Raw genomic sequence first — 24,969 nt, forward strand, 5'->3', positions numbered from 1 at the left:
TCTTCCAGAGCTGACATTAGCTTCTTAACATTTTTTTCTTTCTTGGCAAACATAATTTAGTGAGGGTCATTTTATGATAAAAAACAAATTAAAAATGAAATATTGAAAGAAATAGGCAGACTTCAATAATGTCAGAAGGTCATTATTTAGTCCAAATTAAATCAAAATTAGCCTTATCTAAAAAACCTCAGATATCTGATGACTATTTAACCTATCTTAAACCATTTACTTTAAATTTTCTACAGTATCCATTTATCAAGTATAATACAAGGCACTATTTTCATAAAGATGTTACAGTGATAGGATGGCCCCCAAATGTAAAGAGACTCAAAAAACAATTCCCAAACCCTTGGCAAAAGTAGAAGACAAAGAAATGTGACCTGCACTAAAGTCAGTTAAAACCTATAAATAACTTCTTGAAGGTTCCCAAGACTATTTGTGTTACTGTTTCCCCTATTTTTTCTTTTTCATTATTTTCATTTTATCTTGCACAGTAGGGAGATTTACATTTACTTAGACCTCTAAAACCGTTCTCTGGGTTCTATGAACATAAATATAGTGAGAGAAAAGAAATGAAGGAGCACAACTTCACTTCAGTTTGAATGACATGAACAAAGCGAAATCATATTCAATAAACAAATAAACCACTGGAACAAAGATAAACAAACCCGTTTGAAAAATCTACTGTATAAAATGTACTAAATAAGAGTTGATATCCTAAAAAAACAACAACAAAAAAAACCTGATCTTTGGTTCATTTTCTTTTTCAAGTCACCATGATCTTACATAGGAGAGTAGAAGGGAAACAAATAAACAAACAAAACTGGGGTTATGTAAAATGGTACAACCACCGTGTAAAATGGTTTGACAGTTAATCAAAAATTTAAACATACAATTACCATATGACCAAGAAATTTCACTCCTAGGTATATATCCAAAAAGCCTAAAAACTCAAATACATATACATACATGTTCACAGCAGCACTATTCACAATAGCCAAAAGATAAAAATAGCCCAAATGTCCACTAATGAATGAATGGATAAACAAATTGTGGTCTCTACTTACAATAGAGTATTTATCATACAATCATAAAAAGGAATGAGGCAGTACTGATATATGCTACAACACAGATAGCACATTATGCTAAGTGAAAGAAGCTAGGCACAAATGGTCAAATACTGTATGATTCCATTTATATGAAATACCCAGAAAAGATAAATTCATAGAGACAGAATGCAGAAAGGTGGCTGTCAATGGCTGGGATGAGAATAAAATGGGGAGCAAGTGTAATTTGGGGTGATTAAAATGTTCTGAAACTATATAGAGGTGGTGGCTACACAACTTTGTGATTGTACTAAATGCCAATAAATTGTTCACTTATAAAATGGTAACTTTATGTTATGTCAATTTCAATTTCACCTCAATGTTTTGAAAACTTAAAAAAAAAACTGGGTCAGTTGTTAAAAGACACAATTTCTACACCCAGGTTGTAGGCCAGCCACTTATAGCTGACCTCTCTGAGCCTCAATTTCTTCATCTGTAAACACGTTGGGAACAGATGATATCCAAGCTTCCTCTCATTAACTGATGCTCTATATCTGCAGCTCTGAATTTTTAAAGAATTGTATCATATAGGAATATATCTGAAAAACAAAGCATGAAGTACTGGTTAATGTTCTCAGCAAGTTTTACACGAAAGTCATTAGAAAGTTTAACAAAATTGCTTCTCCTAATGACTTTCAAGAAAGTGGACATAAACATTAAAAGGCACGTCAATGAAGGCAACTCTGCAAGAAGTAAAACTAATGTGTTCTAAGATTGTAATTTTCTAGTAGTCAAGCTATATCCAAGGATACAAATTAGAGAATCTAACCACAATTATAAATAAACAAATAAATAGATGAAATTTGAGAATCTAAAAGAAAGACTGGATTAAATAACTCTCAGGCATTTTCCCCTAATATCAATTCTTTCAGGCTTTGAGAGGTGCTGAGAATCATATAATCTGCGGTCACTGAATGTGGGTAGTCTATATTCCGATTTAGAGTTAATATATATACGCCTAAAAATAAGGTAAACCATAAAAATTAAAGAGCCTAACTAGTGTTCTCACGACGCTACTTCTACAAGTTAGCAGACTAAAGCCACATAAGCAAGCCAAAATTTTCCTCAGGAAGCAGCTTTGGATATATACTCTAACATAATAAATGTTAAGCTGAGTTATCAGAATTTACCACCATACAGTATAGCAGAAATAATTTTGGCCTAGAAAATTTAAGCCAAATGATGTCAGCTGCCACAGCCAAGGAAAAATCTTATTAACATTCCTATGAATAGTCTAAATCTGTATTGGCAAAACTAAACTACGAAATGTCCCCACAAATGACTGAGACAACTGACTAGCTGTGCAGAGTTTTTTAATAAATATCAACTGACTTCTAGAAAAATGAGAACCATTCATACCCACCTAAACATAGGTAAATCAATTAATGCAATCCAAAAAGAGAAAAGGAAATCAAGCACCATTTAGCATAATTGCTCCTCAGTTTTCATCTTGCTAATAAGCACATCTGAAAACTATGAATACAAAAGATACATATAAAAAAATACATGTCACAACCCAGCGTTAAAAGCATCCTTTTGATGTAACCTAAATCCCTATGATCCATCATAGGTATCATATGCTTGGTGTCACAACCTCAAAAAGTTACTTTTACTTTCATAATTCAAACACACGTGAAATAAAGTCACTGTATACAAAATCATCTAATTTTTAAAAGTACAAAAGCTTTGGGCTTCCCTGGTGGCACAGTGGTTGAGAGTCCACCTGCCGATGCAGGGGACACGGGTTCGTGCCCCAGTCCGGGAAGATCGCACATGCCGCGCAGCAGCTGGCCCGTGAGCCACGGCCACTGAGTCTGCGCGTCCAGAGCCTGTGCTCCACAGCGGGAGAGGCCACAACAGTGAGAGGCCCGGGGACCACAAAAAAAAAAAAAAAAAAAAAAAAAAAAAAAAAAAAAATGTACAAAAGCTTTATTCAGGGACATATATTTTGCTCAGTAAGGGCATATGGGTTTAAATTACTTGGTGACATGATATACTGTAATTATGCAAAAGTACATTTTCCACTAAGCATACAATTTTCTTATTTCTACATCAGGCTATTACCAAATTTACTACTTACCCTATTCTGACCAAAAATCTATTAAAAATTTTTTATAATGTTTTTGAATGAACTCATCATTCAAAAGTAATTCCACAGTTCATTTGCATAACTAGGGTAGCTCTTGAACTCTGCAAGTATTATACTTTAAAATGCTTTCTTTAATTTAAAAGAAATATAAATTTTCTGCACTCCACTGACAGTGATATCTGATGTTCTCATCTTCCAAGTTTAACAATGCAAAAAAATCAAGTTACATGTCAAATTAATCAAATGAGTTACGGTAAACCAATTTATTCTGACAACAAATTTGAATCAGTGTAACAATTATAAATCTCTAGTCTCATATATAGTTTATACTTTAATCTAGGGTGAACGGTTTCTTTGTGAAACTGACTTCAATTCTCTATGCATAAAATTCTAACATAAATAAAGGAAGTTTGCGGAAATAATATACAAGGTCCCTTTTCACTGTTTCTAAGTCTATACCATTTCTTCAATGTTGAAAAAAACCTGGAATTGGGCAATTAAAATTGTTCCTGAAAAGCATCAAGTGCAAAAGTAAAGAAATAGCAAAGGCTTTGCCATTGTTAGGTACAGCAAAGTGTCAAACTCACACAAGCAAGCACACTGGAGTGAGCAGAGCTATGCTCTGCAGACCTAACCAAGCCTTGACACTCCAGAGCCTCCTCCTGCCAGTGTCAGGACAAAAGAGACCAGGCCCCTAACCACTCACCCAGGAGCCTGTGGAACAGCAGCATGAAACTCTGGGTCTCTCCATGGATCTTAGGCAACCAATCCAAACCCCTTAACAAAGAGAAGAATACCAAGCTAGGACTTCCTATTAAGTTCAACCCCAGGTCTTAAACTGACTCCTGAGAGCCACTCACCCAATTCCCAACTTTCATCCACCATGGGACTGCGGAATGTATTTTCCAGATTCATTATGAACCCACTATGCCCTGTTATCTTTGGTCACTACCAAAAGATAAATTTATTACAGTTATCAGTCCTCTCCTGGACTCTAACCACTGTACTCTTGTTTTTTCCCCCTTTATCCAACCTCCCACTGCTTACCTTCCTCCCAAAACCTCCCTCTAGGTTTACTCTGCTCCAGGGTAAAAATAAACGGATCTGTATCACCAACAATTTCACTGTTTGCTTTAAGTAAAAGCTGCTTCTCCTGCCTCATTCTCAAATGTTGCTTATTCTTTCATTTATCATGTACTCCAACTTCATGATGCAGGGCCATGTTCCTAACCGTAACTCCCAGCCAGTTTCCCGTAAAAAAACAAAAAACAAAAAAACCAAAACCCTGCCACTGTGCAATTGCTGCACATTAGAATTCCCAGGGGCATTTTAAAGCCCCATTGCCCAGGTTATACCCCATACAAATTAAATCTGAATAGCTGAGGATGGGAGCTAGCCATTAGAATTTCCAACGTGCAGCAAAGTTAGGGTAAGAGCATTAGTAGTTTATAAAGTTCCCCAGGTGATTCCAAAATGCAGTCACAGGTGCAAACCACTGCTCCCCAAGGCACTCCTAATCATTCACTCAAAACTCTTGACATGCTTCTGTCCTAAGTACTACATAACCTTGACTTATTTCAACATGCATCCACCCAACATTCTTTTTCTTTGTTTTTTTTGGCCACGCCGTGCAGCTTGTGGGATCTCAGTTCCCCAACAAGGAATTGAACCCGGGCCACAGCAGTGAAAGCGCCCAATCCTAACCACGAGACCAACAGGGAACTCCCAACACTCTACTTTTAATATCATAAGCATTTCACCTCCACCGACATTCACTGCAAGTCCATTTTGGCCACTTTAAGACCACACTCCAGACTTCATCACCCTGTTTTCTCTGAATGGGAAATGTGAAAATTAACTATCTTACTCTCTGATCACAATCTTCCACTTCTAAATTAGTTAAACCTACTGGATCTATTTTTCGTTATCATTCAGAATTGCAGACACTTAATTCTACTTTCTCCTTACTTAGCCCACTTCTGCATTCACTTCCCTATCTAGACTGGACTCCACAGTTCACCATTTCAACCACTCCCTTGCCAATATCTTCATTTATCACATGACGTTGGCACTGTCTATTTATTTTCCTGTATATACCATACACCTAAGTCTCATGAGATCATAAAATGTATATGCTTTATTCATTGATGTATTCCTGTTGACAAGTATAACATCTGGCACATCCAGTATACTCTGAATAAGTATATATCGAATCCACAGATCTTCTCAGTAATCATCTAAATCAATGTGATATACACATCAATATTTTTTCCTAGTGATAATCCTCACCAGATTATCTTCCTTTCTTATCATTAATTGGCATCTTAATACTTCAATTTCACTTGCCCTTTGTTTCTGTGTCAAATCAATTCAGTGAGCACCTATATATATGGCAGAGGGAAGGGGAGAAGACAGGAGTATAAAGTGTAACAATAAACACTACTGGAAAAATTAGATAAACACTTGAGAAACTTATAAAAGTGGGAAAAGATAATTTACAGCACCACTTTTAAGAGTAATTTTTTTAACTTAATGAAAATTTTCTCTCATGTGTATTAAATATAAAGAAAGGTATAGAAGTATGTACCCAGACTGCTTTTAAAACAGAAAAAGCAAATACTTTCACTTCTTACTAAATACACTTCTGCACTGGTTTACTCTTCAAGCAGCATGAACTTTTTAAAAAATATATATTGCAAATAATACTTTATTCTTTTTAGATTACACATACCACTTTTCCTACAAAAGACACACCATATCCTTAACTCATTTTATTTACATTCAATTAACAGTCATTTAAAATGTTTAAGTGAATACACTATTATGGATGTTTATTTCTATCAAGCAATGATCATAAAGGCTGTCATAAAATCTGTACTCCAGCAAGTGAAAAACATGAAACTAACATCTTGTTTGAGAAAGCGAGACAAAACAATTGGTCAAATTACGGTAATAACAAGGGAATAGCTTAACACACATAACCTTTAAAATGAACTGGAAAATCTTAAAAAACAGATATGTATTAGTATATTGTCAAAGTTAATTAGGTAGTAAATAAAATTTTTAAAACGTTAGTAAGTATAAAAGAAGGTGGAGATGATGAGAGCAGACACATTGCTGCAAGTGACTATGAAGAGGCAGCGGGACCATAATCAGAGATGATCCTCAAGAATATCATGACTGAGCTGTGATTCCTGGACATGTAGTGTTGCTGAAAGAATAAGCCGGCCTAGTTAGGGATCTGCAAAGTCAAGACCCAGAGACTCAGAATGTGCCGGGAGAAAAAATAATGGATAAGCACACCAATAATCATGAAATAATAGAGCCAGGAATTCAGGAGAAGGTAAACAGATTATTACAGACAGAGAGAGAGGGCAGGACTAGAAATAAATAGTCTCTGCTTTTGGAGGATTCCTCCTCCTCTAGGGGGTGCGGTTAACCATGAAAACACTCAAAGCATGGCAACTGAGGATTGGAACACTGCAAAATTTTAGGTTACTGTAGCTAGCTACTCCACTACAGAGCAGAGTGGTTTTTAATTACCTAGCACTGCTACAATGTAAACCAAATGCCTCATCACCCTCAAATTCTCAGTAAAGTCTTCTATCAACACACACACACATATCTAAATATGATAATAAAATTTAAGAAAAAAATTATTTTTTCAAAATTCAAGTTGGGGAAAACTATAATGGCTTAATTTCAGCTCTATTTTTATGTATTTAGTTTGTCTTGTTTATGTGATCCTTGATACCATTTCCTGAAGCTAATTACAGAAAATATATTACGAAATTTAAATATTTTTTGACACAAAAAGCACAGTCAACAAAAGAAAAATAAATTGGACTATGTCAAAATTTTTAAATGCTGTGCTGCAAATGATACCCTCAAGAAAATGAAAAGCCAACCCACAGAATGAGAAAAAATATTTGTAAATCATATACCTAATAATGAACTTCTACCTGGAATATACAAAGAACTGTTAAAACTAAGAAGGACTTCCCTGGTGGCGCAGTAGTTGGGAGTCCGCCTGCCAACGCAGGGAACACAGGTTCGATCCCTGGTATGGGAAGATCCCACATGCTGCAGAGCAACTAAGCCTGTGTGCGTCACAACTACTGAGCCCGCGCACCACAACTACTTAGCCCGTGTGCTGCAATTACAGAAGCCCACGGGCCTAGAGCCCATGCTCCACAACAAAAGAAGCCACCACGATGAGAAACCCGCGAACCACAATGAAGAGTAACCCCCGCTCACCGTAAAGAGAGAAAGCCTGCGCGCAGCAACAAAGACCCAACACAGCCAAAAGTATATAAAAATAAAATAAATAAATAAAAACTGACTAAGAAATAAATAATCTAATTTTAAAATGAGCACAAGATTTGAGTACACATTTCTCCAAAGAAGAGAATATAAGTGGTCATAAAAAGCATATGAAAAAATGTTCAACATTATTAGACATTAGGGAAATGCAAATCAAATACACTACAAGATATCACTTCTCACCCACCAGATGGCTATAATCAAAAAGACAGATTATAACAAATATTCTTGAGGATGCAGAGAAATTAGAAGCCTCCTATATTGCTGGTGGGAATAAAAATAGTGCAGTACTTCTGAAAACAATTTACAGTTCCTCAAAAGGTTAAACATAGAGTTACCATATGATTCAGCAGTTCCATTCTTAGTATATACCCTAGAGAAATGAAAACATGTCCATACAAAAACGTGTACACAAGTGTTCATAGCAGCATTATTGATAATAGCCCAAAAGTGAAAATCACCCAATATCCATCGATAAATGAAAGAATACACAAAATGTGGTCTTTCTATACAATGGATTACTAGGCAATAAAAAGAAATTTGAAATACTGATGCATGTTACAATATATATGAAACTTGAAAACATGTTAAGTGCAAGAAGCCAGTCACAAAGACCACACACTGTATGATTCCATTTATGTAAAGTGTCTGGAACAGGCAAATCCATAGAGACAGACTTGTGATGATAGCCTGGGGCTCAAAGCAGGGAAGATTTGGGAGTGACAGCTAAAGGGTAAGGGTTTTTTTTTTTTTTTTTTTTTTTTTTGCGGTACGCGGGCATCTCCCCGCTGTGGCCTCTCCCGTTGCGGAGCACAGGCTCCGGACGCGCAGGCCCAGCGGCCATGGCTCACGGGCCCAGCCGCTCCACGGCACGCGGGATCCTCCCGGACCCGGGCACGAACCTGCGTCCCCTGCATCGGCAGGCGGACTCCCAACCACTGCGCCACCAGGGAAGCCCAGGGTAAGGGTTTTTTTGAGGGTAATGAGTTCTACAACTTACTGTGGCAACAGATGCACAACTCTGTGAACATACTAAGAGCCACTGAACTGTATTCATGAATGGTATATAAATTACATGTCAATAAAGCTGTTTTTTAAATTACTACTTACTAAACAGCAAAGAGAAGTAAAATAAATAAGCAAAAGAGGCTAAAGTCCAGACACACAGATCAATGGAACAAAACAGATTCGAGATAAAAACAATTCTAGAAATAAGTATCTAAAAAAAGTGCAGAAAAGGCACTATCTTTACTGCAGTGGTTCTCAGCCAAGGGCAATTATCTCCCCAGGAAACCTTTAGCAATGTATGGAGCAGGTTATCAAAATGGGGGGTGGGTATCACAGAGGCTAAGGATTTTGCTGTGTGCATCCTACACAGCATCCTAATGCACAAGATAATCATCCACAACAGTGAAGAGAAGAAAGAGGATGAGAAAGAGGAGGAGGGACTTCCCTGGTGGTGCAGTGGTTAAGAATCCGCCTGCCAATGCAGGGGACACGGGTTCGAGCCCTGGTCCAGGAAGATCCCACATGCCTGTGAGGGATAATACAGGTTATGCTATTCCTGTACCTAGGTCAACGTATATGGATAAAGAAGAGAAAAACTAGATTTCCACCAACAGTTTGTGAGAATTTTGAAACGGATGAAAATTATGTTGCTAGTAATTTTAATCATATTCTTAGAAATAATTAAACACACTAAAACTTGTACTTCTTCTAAGACATTTAACAACAAAAAATGATTTTTTAAATTACACTTAAATCATTCCTTTAAAAAGCTCTCTTTCTGAATAACAGAGTTCTAATTCATTACATTTCTTGAAACTACTACGGGAATATTTTAGTGAGGAAGGGAGCTTTATTCCACTATATTTTTCAAGGCCAGAAAGAAAACATCAAAAGGAAATTAAAATGTTGAATGCCCAGGTTTCTCAACAATTCTCCTCCTGTTCCATAAATATCTTGTTCTCTTTAGATTCTGTCACTTTAACACTACTAAAATAAAATGTATTATTTTGATATAATACAGTATTGCACTTGGCATTTCTAACCCAATAATTTGTCTACAGCCTACCCACTCTATTTGAGCCACATTACAGTAAGTACATGAAGATCTTCAGGGGCCTCCCTGGTGGCGCAGTGGTTAAGAATCTGCCTGCCAATGCAGGGGACACGGGTTCGAGCCCTGGTCCAGGAAGAACTCACATGCCACGGAGCAACTAAGCCTGTGCGCCACAACTACTGAACCTGCGCTCAGCCCACGAGCCACAACTACTGAGCCCACGTGCCACAGCTACTGAAGCCCGTGCGCCTAGAGCCCGCGCTCTGCAACAAGAGAAGCCGCCGTAATGAGAAGCCCACGCACCACAGCTAAGAGCAGTCCCCACTCTATGCAACTACAGAAAGCCCACGTGCAACAAGGAAGACCCAATGCAGCCAAAAATAATTTTTAAAAAAAAATCTTCAAACACCAAGGTCATTCTCTATCATTACCTCATACTGAAAAATAAACTCAGTCACACAGCAATTCACCTTAAGCTCCTTTTACAAAAGTGAACCCGAAAGAATGAATTTAGTTTATACATTAGAAGACTGTAATTTACCAAAGTGTTCTCTACTACAGTACACAAAACTTTTACTACGGCAGTTAAATAGTGCAATGCAAGATAAAACAGGCCATATTCATAAGTGGCCCCCCTTCGCCTCATTCATATAAGACTGTAACAATACAAGAATAATAGTCCCAATATTGACAATTCAACTTCTGCTTTTCCCCATAACATATAATACAAGGGGAAACTACAGTAAACAGAGTTAAATGTCAAAGCACAGCCTAGCACTGAACTGTCACCAATCTCCTACCTCTCACTTTCTTCTTATGAAAAGGAGCATCCTCTGAAACAGTAGGAGCCATGATGTATTAAGTGTTAGTATTAACTGTTTAGTGCTTTGCTAACCACTTTATATAGATTTCTAATTCTCACAACCCTATGACATGTTATATTACTAACTCTATTCTATAGATGAGGAAACAGCGAAGTCACAGAAGTGGACCATGAACTGATCTTGGTTTAAAATTTAAGCACGGGGCTTCCCTGGTGGCACAGTGATTAAGAGTCCACCTGCCAGTGCAGGGGACATGGGTTCAAGCCCTGGTCCGGGAAGATCCCACATGCCATGGAGCAACTAAGCCCATGCGCCACAACTACTGAGCCTGAGCTCTAGAGTCCCGGGAAGATCCCACATGCCATGGAGCAACTAAGCCCATGCGCCTCAACTACTGAGCCTGAGCTCTAGAGTCGGCGAGCCACAACTACTGAGCCCAAGTGCCACAGCTACTGAAGCCCACGCGCCTAGAGCCCGTGCTCTGCAACAAGAGAAGCCACCACAATGAGAAACCCGCGCACCGCAACGAAGAGCAGCCCCCACTTGCCACAACTAGAGAAAGCCCATGCACAGCAACAAAGACCCAACGCAGACAAAAATAAATAAATAAATTTTAAAAATAAAAAAAATAGGGCTTCCCTGGTGGCGCAGTGGTTGAGAGCCCTCCTGTCGATGCAGGGGATGCGGGTTCATGTCCCGGTCTGGGAAGATCCCACATGCCGCGGAGCGGCTGGGCCCGTGAGCCACGGCTGCTGAGCCTGCGCGTCCAGAGCCTGTGCTCCGCAACGGGAGAGGCCACAACAATGAGAGGCCCGCATACCGAAAAATAAAAAAATAAATAAAATAAAATTCAAGCATGTCCTGAACCATTATTTTACACCGACTCTCAAGTAGACTTTTTTAAAAAAAGGATATGGAGGGGATGGGCAAAATTCTGCACATATATCTAAGGAATCAAATAAAAGTGACTTATTAAGATTTAAAAATTCAATTTATTGGGCTTCCCTGGTGGCGCAGTGGTTGAGAGTCCACCTGCCAATGCAGGGGACGCAGGTTCGTGTCCCGGTCCGGGAAGATCCCATATGCCACGGAGCGGCTGAGCCCGTGAGCCATGGCCGCTGAGCCTGTGTGTCCGGAGCCTGTGCTCCACAACGGGAGAGGCCACAACAGTGAGAGGCCCGCTTACCACAAAAAAAAAAAAAAAAAAAATTCAATTTATCAGAAAAACCTGAAGTAACTAAACTGACACTAATATCTTAGTCCTTGGTACCCCTTAAGAATCTGGTATAGATTTTGTAGGTATTAGTATTCAGATAACTTTCAAGGTATATTCTAGACTTGGTACAGGTTCAAACAAATTTCCTTCATGTTCCTCAAGGCTGTACAGTAACAACTCCACATCAAAACAATGACCCTGAAAGTACTACAAGATGCTCTTAATTCACAATAAAAAATAAAGCTCAACATTGTTCTCTGTTAACTCAGAGATTATGAGGCTTTTTAATCAAGATAAGTTCAGACAAGAGGTATACAATTACAAAATGAAATTATACTGAACTGTATTATTTAAAAATATATATAAATTGTTGTATACATTCGCCTTTTAAATTTTTAAGCAATGGAAAGTATTTTTAAACCCATTAAGTGGAGTATAACTTAAAAAATAAAAGTTAAATTATTGTGGCCTCTTTAATTTGCTGGAAGTGGGGGAAGGAAAGGGTGAAGGTTAGGGGAAAAAACTGAGAAAGCAAGCACGCCTACAGACATAGAGGAGAATAATAAAAGAGGTAAGGGAAAAAAATCAACACATCCACAAAGCAACAGCGACAAGGGGGAAAAAATAAGTATAGTAAGGAAAATAGAGACAGACACAGATTCACCCACAAAGGACCTTGATGGTATAATCTTCAGCTAACTAAAATGTTATTATCACATGAACACTCCACTGTTTTTTTTTTTTGCGGTACGCGGGCCTCTCCCGTCGCGGAGCACAGGCTCCGGACGCGCAGGCTCAGCGGCCATGGCTCACAGGCCCAGCCGCTCCGCAGCATATGGGATCTTCCCAGACCGGGGCACGAACCCACATCCCCTGCATTGGCAGGTGGACTCTCAACCACTGCGCCACTAGGGAAGCCCAACACTCCACTCTTTGACTATAACAATGTATTGTACTATTACATGAATGCAGATAAGCAGCTCCTGAATAAAGGAACTGAATTTACATTCTTAATACCCATATTTAGATGTATAAGTACAAATCTTATTTGTAATAACTTAGCCCTAAGTCTTTTTCTTAACCTACTACACAGTATACTAATACCAATCAAGCTAACTACATAATTTTTTTAAACAAAGGATTTTAACATTCCTCATCTTTCTATTCCCAAAGAAAGGAACAATTCAAGAGAAAAGCTTAAATAAATTCTGAGCTACTTTACATAAAACTTTATCAAATTGACAAGAACCTTAGTACTTCCCGTAGCAGAAAACTACACAACACTGGCGTCTTTTTAAAGCATAATGTGAGATTACACTACAACTTTTCCCTTTCACTTCATCTACTGTAAAAGCTTTAGTGGGCAGAAGAAATTATTGTTCAGTCAAAAGTTCTAGTTATTAAAAAAAAAAGTTCTAGTTATGACCACAGTATACAAGTGTCACCTCTCTGGATTTCCTCCTGATATTTAGTCTAGATCTAGCTCTTAGTGCAATACATAATTTAGAAAGTTAATAAAAACTGAGAAAGGGAAGAATTAGATCATCTGCATCAAAGGGGATTATTTTGTTTAATTTTACATTTTAAAACTTCCTCAATAAAACAAAGACAAAATACAAAAAACAACTTCAAACACATTCTAAGTTATAAAAAATAAACCACTTGTTATTTACTTCTGAGGAAACAATAATTAAAATCTAGTTATTTCTTGAGTTTTATTGTGGGAAATACTGTGTGCAGTACTTAACATGTTATTTCACTTAATACTTAGAACAACCCTATACGGTATCATTAATTTAAAAGTTACACAGACGATAAAACTGAGGCTCAAAAAGGTTAATAACTTTCTAAGGTCAAAATACTCTGAAGTGACAAAACAGATTCAAATCCAAATAATCTGACACCAACGGCCAGTCTTAACCAAAAGCATACACTCTTCTTCAGAAACTAAGAATGTCCAATCTGTGATTAGAAGACATATATGTGGCAGGGTTGGGGGGAGAGAGAGAGAAGAGAGAGATAGAGATGATTAATACTCTGAGTCGCAGTACAAAGGCAATCTCACTAACTTCTGGAGTTCTATAAATTTTGCATTAGTGCCTATTATTTGATCGAATATTCTGAGCTATCAGACATTAACTGGTAGAGCTTTTATAAATTATAAAATATTCTTAAGTCTAACTGATTTTTCTAAAATTTTTATATAATCAACACACCCACTATTTGTAAAGTCCATTATTTCAGTTTCTTTTTCTGTACCTTTGTTGTGTTCCACCTTTCAAGTTGTCGCCAACCTCCCTCTAAACCACTTCCTCTTATTCTGCTCTTACCAGGATTAGACTATCGCAACGGTTTGAGTGTTGAGCACTTAGGTAGTACTCAAGAAAAAGCATATGATGTTAGTAATTAACACTGGACATTAAAGTAGCTAGTTATACTAACAGTTGTGATCTGATTAAACACCCTGAGGAAAGTTCTGAGGAAGAAAAAATGCCACCTCAAATAATCTCAGGAAGAGAAATCAAGAACAAATTCTGAAGTACAATATTACGACTTGGAGAAACATTAGATAATACATAATATCATAGTATCTTAAAATCAGACCATTATTTCCCAAAATCTATGTAATAACTAAACTGAGGTGAAATTTTATTTCAGACTTAACTCTTCCATTAAAACTGTACAACTTCAGTTTTATAACTTCCAAGCCTCAAATGATCGTGAATCCAAGAGCCATTCTCCATACATATCCTGTTGTCACACAACTCTGGCCTGAAAATAAAAGATGTCACAATACAAAGAATCACAGACTCGCTCACCTGCCAAACCACAGCCAGGCTAAAGATAGCTCCAGGGTTCCAAGAGCAAAACCAATTCAGGTTTAAATAGAGTAACATTCAAGGACTCTCCAATAATGCAGGGCTAAGGTCAAAAGCAAAACGGGATTCACCACAGGAATTTCACAGCTGCATCAGAATTAAAAGGTCCCTCAGGAAATTGGAGAAAACAGTGCAGTAATCTAACAATGGTGAATTATTCCAGGTGATTGTATATGAGCCTCTGGCACTAACTGAAAGATCATTAAACCAGCTGCAGAATTATTTTATTGAACTTTTCTGGTACATATTATTTCTGAACATACAGTGGAATTATAGATGGGTGAAATGATCTAACAATTCTCTAAGAGTGACATTGAGAGGTATTTTAGGTAAGAGATAGTGGTAGCAGCTGCCCTCCTAGAAAAGGTACCCCCCAAATTTCCAACTTTTTGAAATTCATGACTGAATTTTTACTCTTACTTGCAACTTCGAGACAACATTAAAGGTCATACAAACACGAAACACTCAACAAAGCACCACAAAAATCTGCATTACTGTACTATTATAAACAAAGCTTTAGGTTTATCTAGTTCAGGAATACAAATGAAATCATAAAAAGTAAGTAGTAAGAAACACAAAATAAAATCCAAGTTGTTCTTGCATTTATGATTTGTCACATGAAAATAACATCAATCTAATCAGATTCTTCTCTGTAGGAAAAATTAAAACAGAATTACATTCTAACTAAATGCTTAATGTTCACCTTTTTTTTTTTTTTGGTCTAACTTTTGTATGCGTGTTTTGTGATCCCAAACATAGTATTCAACCACAGTGTACTATTTTAAAAAGCCTAATGGACAGAGATAATAACCAATCCTTGAAGGGTAATTAATGTGATAGTTTAAATTTATCAAAGACGATTTTTGTCTTAGTAATTTTTCAATTTTACTTTCATTTTGCTGGAGGGAGTATTCAACATTCTTTTATTGACAGATATTTAGTGAGGGCTAAGCGTGAGGCTCTCTTCCAGGCACTGGGAATACAATGGTAAGCCGCACATTCAGGAGTTTACACGAATATGTAACATACGGGGTAGGGACCAAGTACTTCTTTTACCAAGGTAATGGAACTCAGCTACGTCTTTCAGTAAAATCTGGTAGACCTCTTAAGGAGATATAAAGAGTCTTTTCATAAAAACAAAACAAAAGACAAATTCACTTTTTTTTTTTTTGCTCCTCTGTTCTCTTGTGGGTTTTTTTCCACTTCTCACTGTGAATTAGCTTGGAGCGAATAGAGACAGTAGAAATGGGCTGACTCTTCAGTTGTAAGAAGCAGCTCATTTTAGAGCAGCCATGTCATCCAAACTGGTAGTTTTACCTGGAGTTAACTAAAGCAAATGCAAGTAATTACCTTTTAATTACATTCTCCAACCTTTTATTCCTCTTAATTTTTCACCTTTTAATTACGTAATTTGTTTTATTCTGACAAAAGACCTCAAAGCTTCACCTGAATGATGGCCAAAGTGGCACCAGTTAGCTCTGATAGTGAATTTTCTGAGGGCAGGTTTCAGGTCAGACACAACTGCAGCACCAGAACTTAGCATGTGCCTACCACAGAGTAGGGGTATTTATGTTTGGTGAACAAAGTGATCCACAAAAATTAATCTCCATTAGTACAAGTTACAACCAAAGCCTTATAAAAATTGTATTAAACAATTAAGAATTAAGAACTTATTAATTTATTTCTTAAGAATCTACCAGGATTTTAATAATTTACCAGCGTTGATTAAAAATAAAGGATTTCTTTTCCCACGAATATTTCACACTGTGTATAAACAAATGACTACTAACCCTCAAATAAGTAACCTTTTTCAAAATATTTTTTGGAACTGCCCTTTCAGAAATTCTCTGGAATCAATTTACCAACCACACAAGAAGCTATCCTTATTATTACTCGGCAAGACATGCTCTCAGTCTATTTTTTTTCCTTTCCCTTCTTTTAATCTAGTCCCTGCCTCTCCGTAACTGCACCAATGGCCAGGGGACACCCTCTTTCTCCTGGGATCCACTGAGAAGCTAGTGAGCCATAAAGCTATGGAGCCTAGAACCTGAATTCATATTAGTGCAAGACATATAGAGAACAAAACTGATGTATTAACCACTAATATTTGTATAATGATTGACAGTTTACAAAGAATTTTACTCTCTATCATTTTATTTGATCTTCATAACAATGTGAGAGTAGCTAGGAAGGTGCTATTATTATCCCAATTTCACAAAGAAGGAAACTAAGGGCCAGAAAGTTCAAACAACTTCCCCAATGTCACATCATAAATAAGTGGTGAAGTTAAGACTCATCCTTAGAAATGCCTAACATACAGGTCATATTCGTGTAACCTCACTATTGTGGTAGTTGACAAAGTATGCATCACCATGACTTCAACCTATTACTCAAGTTTCAACCATTTTTTAACATGATAAAACAGAGCTGTCCACTTGCTTTAATTCAAAGTTCCCTCTCCTCACAAATATATAAGGCATTGTAATATGAAAATTAAACTCGACTCAGAAAGTCAATGTTAGAGTTCCATCAACTGAGGGAGCACTTGATGGTCTGTGAAACCGCAGAATTTCAAAACACAATTTAAAAAGCCATACCCTGAGAACCTCACTCAGGAATGCCATAAAGTCACTTAGCTTTGCCACCAAATGGCTAATTGGTGAGTAGCCAGCATTGGAAACTCTTAACGATGATAGAACCTGTTTTCTTCCTCTTCCAGAAGCTCATGCTCCCTCCTTTTCCATTATTACTCAGCTAACAGAGCTTACCTGATCCACCTAAAACGATCTACTTCAAACATCCTCGCATACCCCTTTTTTTCTCTCTTTACTCTAGACAATACTCTTTATTCCACAGTTAAACTAGAAATGACACTAAACACAAGCATGAGCACATCTAACAACGTGATTAAATTAAGAGATAAAGCACCCTTTATAATCTGTAAAAGTGTATACATGTGCTGGTAGTTACTACACACAGAAATGTAAACCCATACACTTTGCAGTGGCCTTATGATTCACAAACCAATGCCTTGTACCTTTAAAACTACAAACGTCTGTACTTTAATTCCGTATTTCCTCAAATAAATAAAAGTAATTTTATAAACTTGTAGCAATTAAGGCAAAACTTTTAAACACAGTGGACTAGTTAAGAAACTTTTATCAATTTCTATGAAACACTGGTCAACAAACTTTGGAACAATCCATCTGAACACTAGTATCTCCCTACCTAGGACTCCCAAGGATGGTTATGGAAATCTAAAACCTCTATTTTAATATTCTGAAATGCCAAATGGAAGACCTACGTTTATCTAATATAAAGTTGTAGAGTTTAACTAAAAAAATCACACATTTGCTTTTGTTTGCAATTCTGTCAACCAGCTAGCTAGCTGATAATCAGAAGTGATGAAAAAACGGTATATGCGTGCTAGAATAAGAAAATATAATGAAAATAAATACTAAACAAATATAGTTTATTTATAAGCTCTCTGAAAGTCTGGAATCAGTGGGGGGAAAATAAAACAAAGGCCCTTTAGAATTCTTGAGAAATGGTTGGCAATACTCAACTTGGCTTGTCAAAAGATGTAGAGTGGCAAGCCAGCCTCATTCTAGACAGTAATGTCCTTCTACTTCCCTTATAAAATCTCTTTCCCACCTCTTAACATCCTTTGAATAGCAATGGGCCTATGCTTCTTGTTCTGGTTAGTAGCCTTTATAATGTCATTAACTAATAATTAAAGAAATAGCTCACGTCATTTAAGGAGTAACCCACCCCAAGAGTATTTCTCTTAACTAATGTATTAACGAACAAAATCAAGTCATAATTTTTTCTTAACCACTTACTATGGGCAAGAGTGTGTGTGTGTGTGTTTAAAAAGAGCTCTGAAAGTCCAAAGACTCTCCCTTAATGCACAACTCATCACATCTCAGGATTTCCCAAAGTGAAATACAAGAAACTCTGTAAGTATCTGTATTCGTCAGGGTTATCCAGAGAAACAGAACCAATAGGAAATTTTTTTAAGGAGATTTATTATGAGGGACTGGCTCACAAGATTATGGAAGCTGAGAAGTCCCACCATCTGCTGTCTGCAAGCTGGAGAGCCAGGAAAGCCAGTGGTGTAATTCAATCCAAAGGCCTGAGAATCTGGGGATCTGATGGTATAAATCCCAGTCCAAGGGCAGGAGAAGATGAAATGAAATGTCCCAGCTCAAACAGTGATGCAGAAAAAAGGGAAAATTCTTTCTTCCTATTGTTCTACTCAGGCCCTCAAGAGATTGGATGGTGCCCACCCACACTAGGGAGAGCAATCTAGTTTAACAAGTCCACCAATTCTAGTCCTAATCTCATCCTCATCCAGCTGCACCATCACAGTGGTACCCAGAAATAATGTTTAATGTGGCACCCCAAGGCCAATCAAGTTGACACATAAAATTAACCATCACAGTCTCTATGCAATTTGACACAAGTTCTAACACATTCTTTGACAGCAAATCACCTATCAAAAGCTATAAGAAGTCCTTTTTAAGTTCCGTTAGGCAAATCTTCCAAACTTATTTGAACTACAAAATTGTACTCCCTTAATTATTAACCTGGGAGCTCTAAAAGTGCAGCAGTTTATGCCTTACCCATCTGTACCATATTTGTTAACCACAAAATCCAAGAATGAGTGTTAATATATTAAAAAAATCAATAAATCTAGATGGAAATAACTTAGCACAACTACAATTTTTATGTAACATTTACTAATGCTCCACGTTTACACACAACCCAAACAACTACTAAGTTTAAATAAGTACGATTTTTATTCACTATTTTTAAAAGCACAAGTGTCAACAGGCTGGTAACTGGTTTTTATGCACAGACAATCTCTAGAGTATGCCACAGCAGTGGTGCAAATTCAGCATATTTTCCTACATCTTCTATTAACTTTAGTTCTCTGCAATAATACATGCTCAGAAATAATAACCCAGTAGCTTTTTAAAGTGTGTGTAATGAAAATTCACTAATAAATATTTCATTATATTTGAATGTTGTGAAAATTCAGATTAATTGAAACAAGTTCTCAGGTAAACATCCTATACCCTAAGTCTGATATGTGGAAGTTCACTCCTATTTAAAAAAAAGAGTGGGTGGGGCTTCCCTGGTGGCGCAGTGGTTAAGAATCGCCTGCCAATGCAAGGGGCCAAGGGTTCAAGCCCTGGTCCAGGAAGATCCCACATGCCACAGAGCAACTAAGCCCGTGCGCCGCAACTACTGAGCCTGCGCTCTAGAGCTCGCAAACCACAACTACTGAGCCCATGTGCCACAACTACTGAGCCTGCACTCTAGAGCCTGTGCTCCACAACAGAAACCACAATGAGAAGCCTGTGCACCGCAACAAAGAGTAGCCCCCACTCTCCGCAACTAGAGAAAGCCTGCGCGCAGCAACGAAGACCCAATGCAGCCAAAAATAAATAAATAAAAGATAAATTAAAATAAATAAAATAAAATCTCTCAAGAAAGCCGAAAACTATTCATAGAGAGGAAAATGGTCAGAGTTCTATACTGAGAGTCAGGAGATGGGATTCTAGTTTTACCTTTGCTTCTAATAATTGTTTGGCCTTGGATAAGTCTCTGGGCCTCAGTTTTCTCATCTATAAAATGACTACTCACAACCACAGATGAGATCCAAGTACCATTTAATGTGGGCCTTACTTTGGAGAGGTAATCCAGTGTAGTGGTTAACGATAAACTCAGCAGAGACTGCCCAGGTTGGAATCCCGGCTCTTCCACTTAAAAGCTACGCACAGCGCGCGCGCACACACGCACACACACACACACAAACACACACACACACACACACAAACACACACACAGCAATAAAGCACATCTAACTACTATCACTGACTTACTGTTTAAAATATTTCACTGAAAGATGAAATTATTTTAAAATACAGAAGCTTCAGGGAGTTCCCTGGTGGCCTAGCGGTTAGGATTCCGCGGCTTTCACTGCCGTGGCCCGGGTTCAATCCCTGGTCAGGGAATTGACATCCCGCAAGCCACGTGGCACAGCCAAAAAATAAAATAAAATAAAATACAGAAGCTTAGAAAGTTCAGCCTTTCCAAATCAAGACTCTCATTTTACTAGCAAGCACTGAGTTCATGTGAAAGCAGTACAACTCTTCAAAGGCTGCTAACCTAAGCCAAATTTAACCAAAAGATTATCTCATAAAATACTGTACATTAGCAACACCACTGAAAATTTATTATAAGGCTAATTATTCCCAACAAAATATCACACTAAAGGTAAAAATAGATCTTCTGCTACTTGCCTTTTTTTTTTTAACCTAATACTGCTAATGACAACAGAGCTTATGATATACCATAATCTCTGTGAATAAAATTAACCATGGGAATAAAATTAACTACAGGAAAGAAAAAAATAATCTGTAGAATTCAGAAATATAAAGTGAACTACAAACTACTAGAAATAAGTAGTTCATGAGTTAAAAATCAACCAATAAGTATTTACCAGGCCCTCCTACACCAGGCTGTGTGCAGATTATTAAGTACAAATACCAAAGTATGAAGTTCCTCAGAGCTAATAAGGCTGGAAAGGCAAGTCCTTTATTATCACATTTTCACACAACAAAAGCCACTCATCTACAAACATTTTTATGTCCTCCTTAGCCCAAGTAAGAATACTTCTCATTACCCATTAAAATTGTTTGCTATCCTTAGTTCAGCCCACAAAGATGCCCAAACTAGTCCGTGACAGCTGACATTGGAAGCTTCACAGGACTTAAAGTGAGTATAGCTTCTAAGATATTTCCTCAAATCCACAAGCTTCAGAATTTATCTTCAATGACACCCACACTAACATATACCACAGCACATAACTGTTAACTTAGGTCAAGTACCTACTTACAACAATTTCGTTCTTCCCCTTAAAGTACTGCTAGTAAAGGCAAACTCTACTTCTTCAAAAAGTCTGCTTTTTGCAATGGTCATCAAGCACTAGAAAAGGGAAATTGATTGGCTAGTCACAGTTGCCCTACTTCCATTTCAGAATGAAGGGAAAAAACTGTTCCACTGAGAGTACCAAGGAAGTCTTAAGCAAATCAAGAGGATAGATGCTAAACTCAACTTTCAGATTCCTACGATTTAAGCTAAAGGTGACAGGGTGTGGGAGAGACTGGGCTATCTAAGTATTCCCCTGAGAAAAAGAGGTCCTCTTCACGAAGCAGTCAAGGTAGGGGGTGGGAAACAAACCGGTCTGGCCGAGTGACAAACCCAGGATGCTGACCGAGCTTGGAGGTGGAGGGCCCTGGAGGCCAGGGACCCGCGAAGAGAGAGACCTCGGGAAAACCGTAGGGGAACAGGAACCAGCAGCAACGCGGAGAGACCGACACTGCCACAGACCAGCGTGTAAGGGGACGCCACGAAGGGAGCGGCGAGTTAGGAGGCAGCGACGGCAGGAGGGAGACCAGTGCCAGGGGCGACGAGAAGTGGCAACTGCGAAAGAAGAGGCACAGGCAGCCGGAGGTGGCGGGACTGTTGAGTCAGCACAGCTCCTCTTCAGGGGGCACTTGTAGGATCCCCGCTCTGCTCGGGCCCCGGGGCCCGCTACCAAGGGTCGAGCCCGCAGGCGGCGGAAATAATGTTATCCGACAGGCAGGCGCCGGCCCCTTCCCCATTTCACAGGTAAACACTGGCCGCCGTCGCCGCTTACCTCTGTTAACATTATTACACCCCGGGGAAGTGAGCTCCTCCCTAGCCTCGCCGCATGGCAACAGCCGTAGCAGCAGCGAAAACTGCCTGAGCCGCCGCCAACGGCGGCAACAGCTCCTTCAGTCCTCTCCCGGGCGGCAGCTTTACTCGGCTTCGCTGGCTTCCCCCCGGCCCGGCAGCTCTCGACGGACGCGCCGCCATCTTGGAAGAGCGACGTCCGCGTCTCCCCGCGACGTGCGCTCCCATTGGCGGGCGCAGGGGCAGCCGGCGTCTCGTGACCGTCGCCATAGCGCCGGCGCGAGGGGAAGTGGAGGCGGGTGGCCGGAGACCCAATCGGCGCCAGCTGAAAGGGCCCTGGGGCAGGGCGCAGAGGCCGACTTGGGACCGCTGGGAGGGCAAAGAGGCCCCCGCGCGATGCCGGCCCGGGAGTCCGCGCGCGCGTCCGCGGCGGCCGCTGATCCTCCGCCGCACGCCGGGGTCGGTCGGCCCTGGGGTACAGCGAGACGGGCAGAGGCCGAGGCTTCCATGGATGGCGCTGCGGACCTCGCGCGTCTCGGGGACAAGGCGGCAGATGTCCACTAGAAAAACTTCCCTCTCGCATATCTCCGGCCCCGCGGCGACCCAAGAGCAGGAAGGGGATGTTCGGCTTTCTCCACTGTCTGGGGCTTAAATATGAGCTGAAAGTGCTCCCTCCTCAGCCCCTCTTTCCTTCTGAACTTTGACAGAAACTTTCCTTTGTCCTTACCAGTCCTCAGCGAGTTCTCTTCTGGGGTGCGCGACAGGTAGTAGAAGTGATACAGGCATATCAGCTTTACGCCGGTCGTAGCAGAGTGTCGCTGATTCGGTGTTTGGCCAGCAACTGTATAACAATGAGGGCTTGGTTTTGCTCTTCCTAAGAGACCTCTAAAAAATGTAAAGCCAATTTTACTTTTTAACTGCGGTCTGTACAACTTCACTGGCTTCTTGACACAGTGTGTGCGTGTGTGTGTGTGTGTGTGTGTATCATGATGAGCAAATTTCAGCACGTGTCATTGTCAATAGTCCTAACTTAAATGGGACTGAACTCTGGAACGCAGGGTGCATAGAAGCCCCTGTTACTGACACCGTTCTGAACCTGCCACTAGGCGAGTTACAGTGTGTGAAACTGAAGGCAGTCACTTCTACCTGAATTGTAATGAAAGTAATTTACCTGAACCTGCTGTCAAAGTGAGTTACCCTGTTGTATGTTAGAAACCAGTTTCCAAGGAAATTGACAAGTAAATTTTCAAATTTGACACGCAGAATCCATCCACCTCTTTCAAGGGGTTACAGAGGCATTTGGGAAAGAAGTTCCTTCCCCTTAACAATAGTACTGTTGTGTAAAATGAAATTTACCTAATACATTACTCTTATATTCTCAAAACATTAAGGCATTAGAAACTTTGTGTTACCTCTGTTGTGTCCTTATCAAGGAAAGAGAATGATTCATTTAGGTAGCCAGGTAGAAATTCAAGATAAATCCTGATTTTACTCAATTCAACTAAGTGAGGCAAAGTAATTTTGCTGTTGTTTTAATCTACATCTAATACATAATTTTCATATTACTGGGCCAGCAAAATTCTGACCTCTGCAACAGAATAAAATGTGTTACAGGGATTGACAGAATAGCCATGAATAGAAAATAAGATTGGAAAATACTCTCTGGCCTAAGATATTAAGGAAACAAAGAGATACTAGAGACAACAAGGAACCTGGAAAAAGATAACTGTTCCAACCTATAAATAAGAAAACAGAGGAGGCTCATTAATATTTAAGATACCAACTAGTAAATTAAAACTGTAATTTAGGTGTCTGGCCTGAGTAATTTTCTTTTCACATGTTTTTCCCATTCCAGAAGGAAGGCATTTTCACTTATTTTAAAGGTGATAAATTAAGTGTAGGCACAACTTGAGGTTTGTACCAACCTGTAATATGACATGGCTATGCTTTTAACATTTAGAAGTTTGTCCGTAGACCTAGGAGCAAGCCAAAATCATTAGCTCCAAGTTTTCTCAGCCCGAGTTCTTTCTGTGACCTAAAAAACCTTATGTTATCTAGCCTCCCCAGTCCCACCCCACATCCACCTCTCTGACCTCATTTCTGCTAAGCGCTGCTCCTATAACAGCAAGGCATCCTCTAGCCCTGGGGCCTTTGCACTGAATATTTATCTGGAAGGATCTTTCCACCAGGTACCTGCATGGCTAGATCTCTCACTTCTGTTCCATCTTTGCTCAAATACCACCTTTTTCAAGGAAGCCTATTCTGACCATCCTTTTAAAATGTTGCCCCTCCCCCAGTGTCCTCCTAAAAGACTCCCAAGGAAAAAGCCTAATTAAAAATGAAAACAAAATCCTTTGTGTTGAAAGAATTTTTTTTTCAATTGACCATTGTGTGTTCTTATCTTGCAATTAATGGGGGAATTACTTTCACTGTCACTAGAATGCCAGAGAGAAGTTTATGACAGAATAGTAAGCTGAGCCTTTCCCTTAAGCTTATATTACTGCTGATATTTTCAATGGTGATAATGGGATGGGGGGATAATAAAGATAAAATATGTTTAGAAGAAAAGCTTTCTTGGGCTTCCGTGGTGGCGCAGTGGTTGAGAGTCCCCCTGCTGATGCAGGGGACACGGGGTCGTGCCCCGGTCCGGGAAGATCCCACATGCCTCGGAGCGGCTGGGCCCGTGAGCCATGGCCGCTGAGCCTGCGCGTCCAGAGCCTGTGCTCTGCAACGGGAGAGGCC

The 24,969-nt window shown here is 39.2% G+C and overlaps 1 protein-coding gene across 2 annotated transcripts in view; it reads right to left on the minus strand.

Annotated features, from left to right (window-relative positions):
* Positions 1-22,415, minus strand: part of SNX13 (sorting nexin 13) — a 137,242-nt gene extending 114,827 nt beyond the window's left edge. For both annotated transcript variants that reach the window (XM_024738418.1, XM_024738417.1), the window contains exon 1: positions 22,211-22,415. Coding sequence is in view for 1 of the 2 variants with exons in the window: in XM_024738417.1 (XP_024594185.1) it covers positions 22,211-22,222 (12 nt within the window). In the remaining variant the exon portion in view is untranslated. The remainder of the gene's footprint in view (positions 1-22,210) is intronic.
* Positions 22,416-24,969: the final 2,554 nt, after the last annotated feature.

The sequence above is a fragment of the Neophocaena asiaeorientalis genome, unplaced genomic scaffold (genome assembly GCF_003031525.2).
Source record: "Neophocaena asiaeorientalis asiaeorientalis breed wild unplaced genomic scaffold, Neophocaena_asiaeorientalis_V1.1 scaffold89, whole genome shotgun sequence".
Lineage (NCBI taxonomy): Eukaryota > Metazoa > Chordata > Mammalia > Artiodactyla > Phocoenidae > Neophocaena > Neophocaena asiaeorientalis.